Source organism: Haematobia irritans, chromosome 3 (genome assembly GCF_050003625.1).
Source record: "Haematobia irritans isolate KBUSLIRL chromosome 3, ASM5000362v1, whole genome shotgun sequence".
Classification (NCBI taxonomy): domain Eukaryota; kingdom Metazoa; phylum Arthropoda; class Insecta; order Diptera; family Muscidae; genus Haematobia; species Haematobia irritans.
The window spans coordinates 38,754,738-38,765,760 of NC_134399.1; the positions used below are offsets into that span (position 1 = coordinate 38,754,738).

General features: G+C 31.4%; 1 protein-coding gene and 2 long non-coding RNA genes across 3 annotated transcripts; 2 read left to right on the forward strand and 1 right to left on the reverse strand.

Annotated features, from left to right (window-relative positions):
- Nucleotides 1–494: 494 nt before the first annotated feature.
- On the reverse strand, nucleotides 495–1,883 carry LOC142228837 (uncharacterized). The gene is made up of 2 exons (XR_012720277.1): nucleotides 1,526–1,883; nucleotides 495–1,001 (listed from the first exon to the last, which is right to left on the reverse strand). It is a non-coding gene; the product is annotated as an uncharacterized LOC142228837 (long non-coding RNA).
- Nucleotides 1,884–2,655: 772 nt separating this feature from the next.
- Nucleotides 2,656–3,150, forward strand: LOC142230265 (uncharacterized). Its single transcript, XR_012720629.1, has 2 exons — nucleotides 2,656–2,872; nucleotides 2,941–3,150. It is a non-coding gene; the product is annotated as an uncharacterized LOC142230265 (long non-coding RNA).
- A 623-nt stretch (nucleotides 3,151–3,773) lies between these two features.
- Nucleotides 3,774–6,419, forward strand: Rab40 (RAS oncogene family member Rab40). Its single transcript, XM_075300764.1, has 5 exons — nucleotides 3,774–3,931; nucleotides 5,132–5,264; nucleotides 5,324–5,517; nucleotides 5,727–5,949; nucleotides 6,004–6,419. Exons 1-5 carry the CDS (start codon nucleotides 3,929–3,931, stop codon nucleotides 6,219–6,221), a joined length of 771 nt encoding a protein of 256 aa, XP_075156879.1. The 5' UTR covers nucleotides 3,774–3,928; the 3' UTR covers nucleotides 6,222–6,419.
- Nucleotides 6,420–11,023: the final 4,604 nt, after the last annotated feature.

Here is an 11,023-nt window from a genome sequence, read left to right on the forward strand (position 1 = left end):
GGTGATTTGTTTATTTTGTATTACTTTTATTTATTTATTTTTTTTTTTTTTTTATTTTTCCATAATTTTTTTTTTTTTTATCATGTATTTTATAATTATTTTGTTGTTTATTCATTTTATTACGTTATTTTATTATAGTTTTTTTTTTTTACAGATTCTTAAAACATATTTATCTTTGATTTTTTTAAATTAATTTTACCATTTTATCAAATATAATTAGCTACAATCAAATTTACACTTTTTTTAGTATATTGTAAAATAATATATTGTAAAATAATTGTATCGTTGTTGTAAACTATTTGATTTTGTGTTTCGGAAATACTAGCAATAATGTAATATTTTAATATACATATTTAAATTTTACATTTTTTTATAATGGGATATTTTTCTTCACCTTTGGTATTCTGGTGTATTTATGTAAATTTGTTTGTATTTTTTTTTAATAGTATCTTGGAAAATATCGACACTATAATAATTTTCAATTAATTACAACATTAAAATATAATCTCTTAAGATGTAATAGTTCTCAATATTAAGTGCATATAATTATTTTTCACAAATTCCTTATTCATTTTGATCTCTTGTTCTATATTGAGCGATAACTTTCCTTCCTTTGGATATTTTGTACCACATACTTAGATTAGGTTAGCGCCTTTCAGTTTATGATACTTTCGAAGTATGAAGTATTCCAGTCAAGGGATATCATACTCGAAGGCATCTGACTGTTAGTTAGTCGTTAAGGACAACACAAAGGACGATATTGGTTTAGTATTTTAACATAAACTCTTCTCACCACTGCTCCTAAAAATTATGCTACAATCTTTTCCTTGCTCGGAATCATCTTTTCCTTGTAGTGTCATCTACCGTACCGCATTATACTTCCCACGCTAACAAAAACTGGTGGCCTGGATTCCTCAGCGCCATCTAACTTCACCTATGTCTACTTGAGCACATGTGAGCCACGTGTAAAATGCATGAGATGGCGTATATTGCCAAAAAACCTAATTTGTTCAAAGCAAAGATTTTGCCAAATTACAATTTAATAATCGGAATATTCATTCGGATTTATTCATGATCTTTGTTTTAGATATATATATATATATATATATATATATACATACACACACATATACCTACATATATACATATATATACATATATATATACATATATATATATATATATATATATATATATATATATATATATATATATATATATATATACATATACATACATATATACGCGGCGAATTTATAGCTAAAGTTTCCAGTTACAGTTTTTGCTTTATATATTTAGAAAAAAATTGCATTTCGATTCTCAATTAAATGCTTTATCAATGAAATACACACTAGGAAAATTTTTTTGCACAACAAGTGGATTTTTTTAGTCTTTATAATTTAAATAAATCTATAACAATTAAAGTAAAAAGAAATGAGAAAATTTTATTTCCAACAAGATCATGAATGTCACCGCAAAATGGAATTTATTAACACAATTGACACAATCACTTTATATTTCTTACCTTCCTCCTCAAAATCGAATAAAAAGCAAAATAAAATTAATAAATTGCACTGTATGATATCTTCATTACAATTATTAAAAATCGCGTGGTCTGCGGAATATACACTTTAATTTTACTCCAGAACTAGTTGTGACTTGGGTGATGACTCGAACAAGAAAGAGCGAGATCAAAGCTTCGATCATTCCAAATCGACTCTCTTTAAAAAAAAAAAAAACATCCCTGTCCTATGTCAATGTTGTCGCTTATCAATATCATTGGCCACACTTCAATAAATCGTCCAACCAAAAAATACAATGGGAACTCAAAAGTAATTTCAAAGAAAATACTAAAAAAGTTTTACATAGTAGCCGTCACAGGACTGTACATGTTTCGGTTCGGGCGAATGAACTTTTCCACAGCCTTTAGTATAGATCTGGCTGGGAGAGTTATCGAAAAATAACTGTATAATTAGATATAATGCATTTGGACGTCAATTGCCTGTTTCGGTATCAGGCTAACATGAAATATAATATTTTTTTTACTTAAGCAATTCATTTAGCGCATTACAATAAGCTACACTGAAAGATATTACAATCTTATATGAAAAAATTAAGAAATAACAATCCTATATGAAAATATAAGGTGGGTATTAAGTTCGAGTTTAGCCGCTAAGTCGTCATCAATAAATCAGCAAAAAAGGCATAAAATTATACATATTTGTTGCAGATTTCATTATAACTTGATGGGGAATATCCCAAAGCAAATTTCCACAAAGTTTGTATTCCTTAAAATGTATTAATAAAGAAAAGTAGCGGCTAAACTCGAACTTAATAACAACACAAAAAAAAAATTTGTTTCTGATTCAATCACGAAATTAATTGATCCAATTAATTTTTTAATTGAAATGTCACGAAAATGATAGTATCAATCACAGTGTTAATTGTGCATAGAAAAAATTCTTCATTAAAAAATTAATTTATTTTATTAGCAAATTTCAATTAATTTTTTAATTTATTCAATTAAAAATTTAATTAATGTTGATTGAAAAAGTCAATTAATTTTTTTATTAAAAAAGGTAACTATTTTCAATTACTTTCTGAATTGGCTGGCAGGGTCTAAGCCAGCATTTCAATGTTCCATTTCATCCTCATCGCTACCACAGACTCGTAAGTGACACTGCAACAATCGCCAACTGTGCTAGAATTTTGCCATCACTATTCGCATGAAAGTATTTTGCCATCACTATTGTTACAAGAGCCATTTTATATTTTGTGAAACACCAAGCGCAACTGGCTTATTATAATTTATTTCAATGAAAACGAAAATAAAGTGCTGAAAACATAGTTATTACGCTTAAAATTGTGAAAAGTAAATTGGTGAACAATTTTTGACTTTCCAAATGGAATAAAGTGATAGTTTTTCAAATATTTTTCCAGACACGCTGCCTCCATTGGGAATAAAAGTACTGGCTGATAGACGCTACAACATTTAACTTACAACTTGTAACTCAACATCAATCTCTTATTAATGCATAAAAATGTGTTAAATGTGATGTGATAGCCGTATAAATGTTATATTTATGAGAATTTATAAATGTTTCATAAAATTAATAAACATCTAAACAATCGTGTTTTACTTGACCACAATGATTCTTTTAAAACTATCTTAAAATGCACTTTGTCTGATTGTTTGAAGGGGCTCTTATTGGCGTCCTTCTAAATGTATCCAGAAGGGCTCCTAATAATTGCACTCATGCGATACTTTTTTGTAGTAACTTGGCGTGGTACAACTTCTCAATAGTGACGGCGCTTTTCCGAGGAGTTTTGGATATCGTATACGACTGTTTTCGACGTAGTGGGGATTCTCTGAAGCGCCCCCAAATTCAAAAAATGTTGGCAGGGGAGTGTTTATTTCGATTGATTGTTTGAAATACATTTTTATTTAAAAATTTAAAAAGTGTTCATCATTTTTTTACTGACTTAGTCTTCCGAATTTGATTAAAAAGTTAATTTTATCAATTAATTTTTTAATTAAAAATTTTAAAATTTTCAATAATTGACTTAATTAACTTAATGTTTCTATCTTGATTAAAAAGTTAATTGTATTAATTAATTTATTAATTAATCAATCAATTAACTTTTTAATTGGAAATATTTTGGTGATGTTTTTTTCTGTGCACCTTTAATACAAAGTCGAGTTTTTCGTGAATAGTCGATTTTCCACTATTCATCTTCGATGTGATATTTTAATTAATGGGCAATACTGGCTGCTGTGTAATCGGTGAACATTTCGGTAATCGATGTGGTCTATCTAGTGTCATAGTTTAACATATTTGTTTTTGTTAAAGTTATTGTAAATAATGCAATGCGATTGGAAATTAAAAACATACACGGAAATATAAACAAATTCTAACGATCTAGTGTGATGGTTAGTTATTCACAAAATTCAGAGTGCATTCCAAAATTGGAACAATAAAGTATTGTACAGTGGTTAAAAGCAAATATCACGCAGCCATCAAAAAACAAAAGATTTCTGTGTGATTTATATCTATCAAGTAATCCTCAACGATTACTTATATATTACTAGGGGTTATATATACATAAGAATTGAGCATTAAATGTTATATTGTAATGCAAAAGTAGACTTTACAAAATTTGTATTTTTAAGTGCTCGATGTTTTGGTTGTTTGAAGCAAAAGGGCAAACTTTTCTATAATGTCCTGATTTGGTAAACGGTAAAAGCAAAACCAATGTTAGACTAATGATTACTATTGTAGATGGGCTATGCATATAAGGTAAAAGTGGGGAACAAAAAGACTATTATTTACAAATAGAAAAGTTGGACATATGAGTTTAGATCCTCGTAATCTTACTATCAGATAGTAAAACCAAATATTCTAAAATGTGCTTTGGTTTCCCAATGTGTCGCTGCTGGATACCTATTAGAAGAAATAGTTGCAGTTTTCCATTAAGATCATAGAATGTGAATAAAGAGATTATGGGATAACGAATTGTATTGGAAAGCATAACTTGGATCTACGACTACTCAGACTAGTCATCATGTGGTTACTAAATATTCTGGGACAATGGAAACCTTGTCGCAATTATAAACAAGAACTAACACCATATTGGGTTAGTAATAAAATAAGATCATAAAATGTGAATAAAGAGATAACGGGATAACGAATTGTATTGGAAAGCATAACTTGGATCTACAGCTATTCAGAGTAGGCATCATGTGGTTACTAAATATTCTGGGACAGTGGAAACCTTGTCCCAGTTATAAACAAGAACTAACACCATATTGGAAATATGGACATCTTAAAAATTTTTAGTGTACGATAGAAAGAGCGATCACCCCCATGTGGTTGAAATTTACTGGTCCTAGCTCTCGACGTAAAGATTTTGCTCTCAACAAAGCTTAAAGCAATTATGCTGACCAGCAGATAATTTCGACCAATTAAATTCTTAATATTGTTCTAATACTACGTTCATATAACAAACGATATTGCGCTTTTTAACATGGGGAATCCATCTTTAGTGTGAATGAACGGAGCTTCTCTAAAGCAGGACAATTAACACAAAGCTTTATTAAATCTTTTTTTTTTTTTGTTTTTCTTATTTACAGTCAATAAATAACATGACGAAGGACTATGATTACTTGTTAAAAGTATTATTAGTGGGAGATAGCGATGTCGGAAAGCACGAAATTCTGTCTGGTTTGGAAGATGCCTCTGAAAGTCCGTTTTGTAGTGGCAATGGTAATTTATGTTTCCGATTTAAAAAACTTTTATAATAAATATTTTCTTTCTATTTTAAGCCTACAAGACGACTACTATACTATTAGAAGGAAAAAGAGTTAAACTTCAGCTATGGGACACTTCCGGCCAAGGTCGATTCTGTACAATAATACGTTCATATTCGCGAGGAGCCCAAGGAATTATTTTGGTTTATGACATTACAAATAAATGGAGTTTTGATGGCATAGATCGATGGCTTAAGGAAGTTGAAGAGGTATTATTTGTGTTTTTACAATCTAGTTACAATCTTTAGGTTACTTTATACACGCGTTGTATTATTTTTGACGTATTTGTACTAGGAACAACTTTTTGATGTCGACTTTTCGAATTGTACACATTCTTTTAAATTAAATTAAATTGTAACAATATGTATTCGAATTACGTTATATATAATGATATAAAAGATATACTCTTTTTACTTAGCACGCTCCTGGTATACCGAAAGTTCTTGTTGGAAATAGACTCCACTTGGCATTTAAAAGACAAGTTGCAGCTAAACAAGCAGAATTGTATGCTACACGTCATAATATGTCATGCTTCGAAATATCCCCTCTATGTGATTTTAACATAAGAGAATCATTTTGCGAATTGGCGCGCATGGCTCTCCATAGAAACGGAATGGAACGTATATGGCGAAACAATAAAGGTAAGAATGCTCGATTGCCTAAATAAAATGATTCAATACGTCATCTTTTTACAGTGCTAACGCTGCAGGAACTATGCTGTCGAACTATAGTAAGGCGAACCACAGTTTATGCCATTGAATCGTTACCCTTACCTCCATCCGTAAAATCAACATTAAAATCATACGCATTAACGACATCTCACTGTTTTAATACCTTAACTAGTAGTTCCAAAAGCAAAAATCGATGTAAAACGCCGGTTGGCTCTGGCCGAAATAGTTGTCGTATTGCGTGATCTTGCATAACATATTTCAACAAAAATAAGGAAAATAATCGATATTCGTAATAAAAGTTGGACCCTCTGATACAGTTGACATAAATCCAGCTGCAATAGATTTATTACGGTGAAATCTTTGGATTAATGCCTGCTTTATTATATAGTATTTATTATTATTATTATATCATTAAATAATAAACAAAGTTGTTAAAATAACATTTTTGTTTGTAATGTGTTTTTTTTTGTGAATTTAAAAACAAGTTCTTTGTACTCTGAGAACATAGTAACTTTGTAATTTATATTTGATTTTTTTCTACCTTTCTGGTTTTAATAATAAAATATTGTATTCTAAACCTCGTGGTCTTTAGTTAATAATTGTTCTCATTTATCCAATTTTCATCGGTTTAGTGCAGGGAAATTGTAGAAACAAAATGATTAAATCTCAATTTATTAGATGATTTTTGGATACAAGCAAACCTTTGCCAACAAATAGTAGGATATATAGGAATAATAAATTATATTTTCATGAAAATGAAAATATACTCATACATACATATACATCATATACATCAGCATCCTCTACTTGCAGCAATACTATCAACCAATTATCAGAAAAAATCGGGTAATTCACTAAACCCAAAGTGAACTACACTTGAAACTCACGAAAAAAGGTTTTGATGGTTGGCTACTGCCTAAACAAATTTGCAAGAATATTTCTTTTCCTTTCTCAAAGTCGATTTGAGTGCATTTGGCTGGGTTTGTTTTTGAGCGTGCTTCCTCTATCTTCATTCGTTTTGTTTGTTATTGTTGGTTTACTCTTCAATCATTTTTGTTGTTTTTGATTTCAGCTTAAAATCATGCATTGACTAAACTACAGTGGTAGCTTAACCAACAGAGGAAAAGTATGCTCGTCAAATTTATTTGGGCAAAGCCCTATAGACTGCAAGATTGTTGGATGTACAGCTGTTTCGGAATTACATATGCTCAACATACATGGGGAAAGCTACTCCTAGGTTAGGTGGCAGCCCGATGTATCAGGCTCACTTAGACTATGCAGTCCATTGTGATACCGCATTGGTGAACTTCCATGTTAAGCTCAATGACAAGGGACCTACATTTTATAGCCGAGTCCGAACGGCGTTCCACATTGCAGTGAAACCACTTAGAGAAACTTTGAAACACTTAGAAATGTCGCCGCCATTACTAAGGTGGGATTATCCACCGCTGATGAACTTTTTGGTGTTAGGTCGAAGCAGAAATCGAACCCACGACGTTGTGTATACATGGCGGGCATGCTAACCATTGCACCACGGTGGTACTCCTAAAAACTCTAATACACTTCCCGAAGTGTGTTCATTGCGCCGTAGGGAGAAGTCAAATTTGCACATGAAACTACTTCAATACAATAAATAACAGAAGACATTAGTAATGAAAACCCCAATCTCTTCATAATATGAACTGGCATAAAAAACTTAGCGAGTAAAGCCTCCGAAGAGTGGGCACAACCTTCGAAAAAATAGAATCAACATGATGTCCAAACCGAGTTTCCTATCCAACACTGCACCAAGACATCTCATTTCAGTAACGAAGGGATTCTATAACCATTGACTTGTATATTCAACTCTACTTCATCATTTGTATGATAAAAGAACATAGTCTGGATTTAGAGTTATTTATAGCAATATCATTATCACAAACCCACAAACTGAAACAGCTAATTTTGTTGTTGTCATTACTATTATTTCTTTTGAAGCAATTATAACATGGTGTAAAATTAGTTAACAATAAGTTAAATAATAATTTTTAATTAATTTTATCAACGTTAGTCTGATTTTTCGAAACCAATTTTGGTAACATTCTCTCCTTTTTCTCTTAAGATTTCCTCTATATTCTTTTTTCCATTAAGGTCGCTGAACCAATTTAAATTATCTGCAATTATATGGTGATTGGAACAACCATCACACGTAACAATAACAACTCCTTTTGTATATGCTATTTTTGAAATGTGTTTCGAGTTACGGAGAGAACAGATTTTACATGTATATACAAGGAGCATTTTTGATGATGGATCTGCAGGCATCTGTCCAATGGTATTTGAAGAGCAACATCGTTTATTCTTGTATTGTATGAGGTTTGCATAATCGAAAAATGACAACGTCCTGGGATTTGTATGTCTCGGATAGTTAGGCAATAGGTACTTGAAACAACCCGTACCAAGTCTTCCACGAGTAAATCTTGTGATATTGACAATGAATGACATTACAGCTGAAATACAAGATGGTCGTGTAAATTTAATAAAAAAATATCGATACACTTATGACAAAACCCCATATCTTGAGATAGGACTATTTATCAAAAATTGTATGTTGTGTGTAGTTTTTGAAGCGGCATCTCTGCGAACATAATTTGCGAATTTTTATACCCTGCGCCGCACTGTGAAACGGGGTATTATAAGTTAATGCATATGTTTGCAACACCCAGAAGGAGACGAGATAGCCATTTGGTGTCTTTGGCAGTATTACTCAGGATCAGTCCCTGAGTCGATATAGCCGTCTCTCCGTCCGTCTGTCTGTGAACAGATTTTTGTAATCAAAGTCCAGGTCGATTTGCATGAAATTTTGCACAAGGAGTACAATTAGTAGTATCGTTAAGTGTGCAAAATTTGATTGAAATCGGTTCAGATTTAGTTATAGCTCCCATATATATGCTTCGCCCGATATGGACTTATATGGCCCCAGAAGCCAGAGATTTACCCTGATTTGCTTGAAATTTTGTACAAGGAGTAAAAGTAGTAGTATCGTTAAGTGTGTTAAATTTTATTGAAATCGGTTCAGATACAGATATAGCTCTCATATATATATTTCGCCCGATATGGACTTATGTGGCCCCAGAAGCCAGAAATTTACCCTGATTTACTTGAAATTTTGCACGAGGAGTACAATTAGTAGTATCGTCAAGTGTACTTAATTTGATTGAAATCAGTACAGATTGAGATATACATAGCTCTCATATACACATGTGGTCAAAATAATAAGTACACGTTGGAATTTTTTCCTTTTTGTCCTATCTCAAACATATTTTTTAATTTGGTGTTGTAACTACGTCATGTAACTAGGCAATGTGATATCTGCTCGATCTATTTGGCAGTCAGAAAAGTTCCTATGCTACGGAAAAAAATTTGTAAAATGAGACTATGCCTCATCAGAAAACATTATAGGTGGTCAGGAACGGTAGGTGAGAGAAAACGGCGCAATATCCTGTGGAGCGATGACACTAAAAAAATATATTCCGAAATGGTAGTAGTCGTAATGTTCGTCGACCCCAAGGAAAAGAATTTCAGATGCGCTTCACAAAAATGACGGTCAAGCATGGGAGTGGGAACACTGTGGTATGGGGTTGTTTTTTCTGGTATGGCCTAGATCGAATTTATCGCATTATTTATAAAATGACCCTGTTCGAATATAGAAATATATTGGAGAACCCGTACGCATGTAATCTACAAATTCCAAAGATGTTGTTTATTTTTATATGTTTCGTACCCAATTCTGTGTTTTAACTCTCCCCAAAGGGTTTCAATGGGTTTAGGGTCTGGTGGCTGAGTAGTCCAATATAGAAGGGTTATGTCATTGTCTTGGAACCAATTTTTAATAAAGCGAGAAGTGAGTGTAGGATCGTTGTCTTCTTGAAACACCCACCTTAGAGGTATGTTTTCTTCGGAAGCTTGTAAGCAGTATGTCAAAGCGAGTATAAAATGTTATCAAAATAAAATTGAATACAATGGTTATGTATATTTCACGATTTAGAAAATGTACTTATTATTTTGTCCATTCATTTTTGACTATTACTTTGCCTTATTTGGATTAGCTTTTCATTTCACTTGTCTTTTCCAGAAAATTATTTACTTTTAAGTTAAATGTATGCCATTAATATGAACTATAGACTTTATTTTGCTTTTCAATAAATATATTTATTAAATTTACCATGGAACATAAAAAAACTTTACTGTACTTATTAATTTGACCACATGTGTATATAAAATATTAGTCAACCTTATGAAAATAATAGCGAAAAACGACAACTTTTCAATATTCTTTTTTAAAAATGTATGTATAAAAAAACTCGACATTTTACGCATCATAAGTGAGTCTACACTCAACTCATTCATTGTTGACTCATTTGGCCGTTATATTCACCGTTACTTTTGCGGGAAGTATTGCCGAGAAGGCAAAAATTTCACAATAGAAACTGACAAGTTACATGGGTTACAGAAACCGTACATTTTGAATGTACACAAGCAGAAACGGCTTAGTTATGCTCAAAAGTACATACACAAGGACGTTTCATTTTTGAATATTGTCAATCAAAAAATTGACTTTAAATTCTTAATTAATTTAATCACATTAATGTGCTCACTTTTGTTGCGTAAAAAATTGACTTTTTATATAAATGTTTCTAAGAATGAATATTGCAATTTGTTTTTTTTTCACTTTTATTTCGTTAACATTGAATATTACTTTACGCTTGATTGAATTAAACCTGTATATTTTTCCAAAAACCTGACGAAAACTCAAATGCTTCTAGGTGCTGGTGCTGACACACTTTTGACGCTCATAGTATGTACTTTTCATAGTATCATTCATAGTAGAGCAATTCTTTTCCAAAATTTAGCATTAAGGCGGCTTGTAACAATCTATTGACCACTGGTCAGCAAAAACGATTATCTTTCAATCGTTCATTAGAAGAATCAGCTCCTTCAGCTTTCACTCAAATTTCTATCATTTACTGTTGTGAACTTTAAAACAATATTTACCTTTTTACCT

Excerpts from the sequence above, each read along its gene's own strand:
- Rab40 (XM_075300764.1), top strand. Across the intron at positions 5,518-5,726 it reads GGCTTAAGGAAGTTGAAGAG|CACGCTCCTGGTATACCGAA; the intron begins GTATTATTTGTG and ends CTTTTTACTTAG. Across the intron at positions 5,950-6,003 it reads TATATGGCGAAACAATAAAG|TGCTAACGCTGCAGGAACTA; the intron begins GTAAGAATGCTC and ends ATCTTTTTACAG.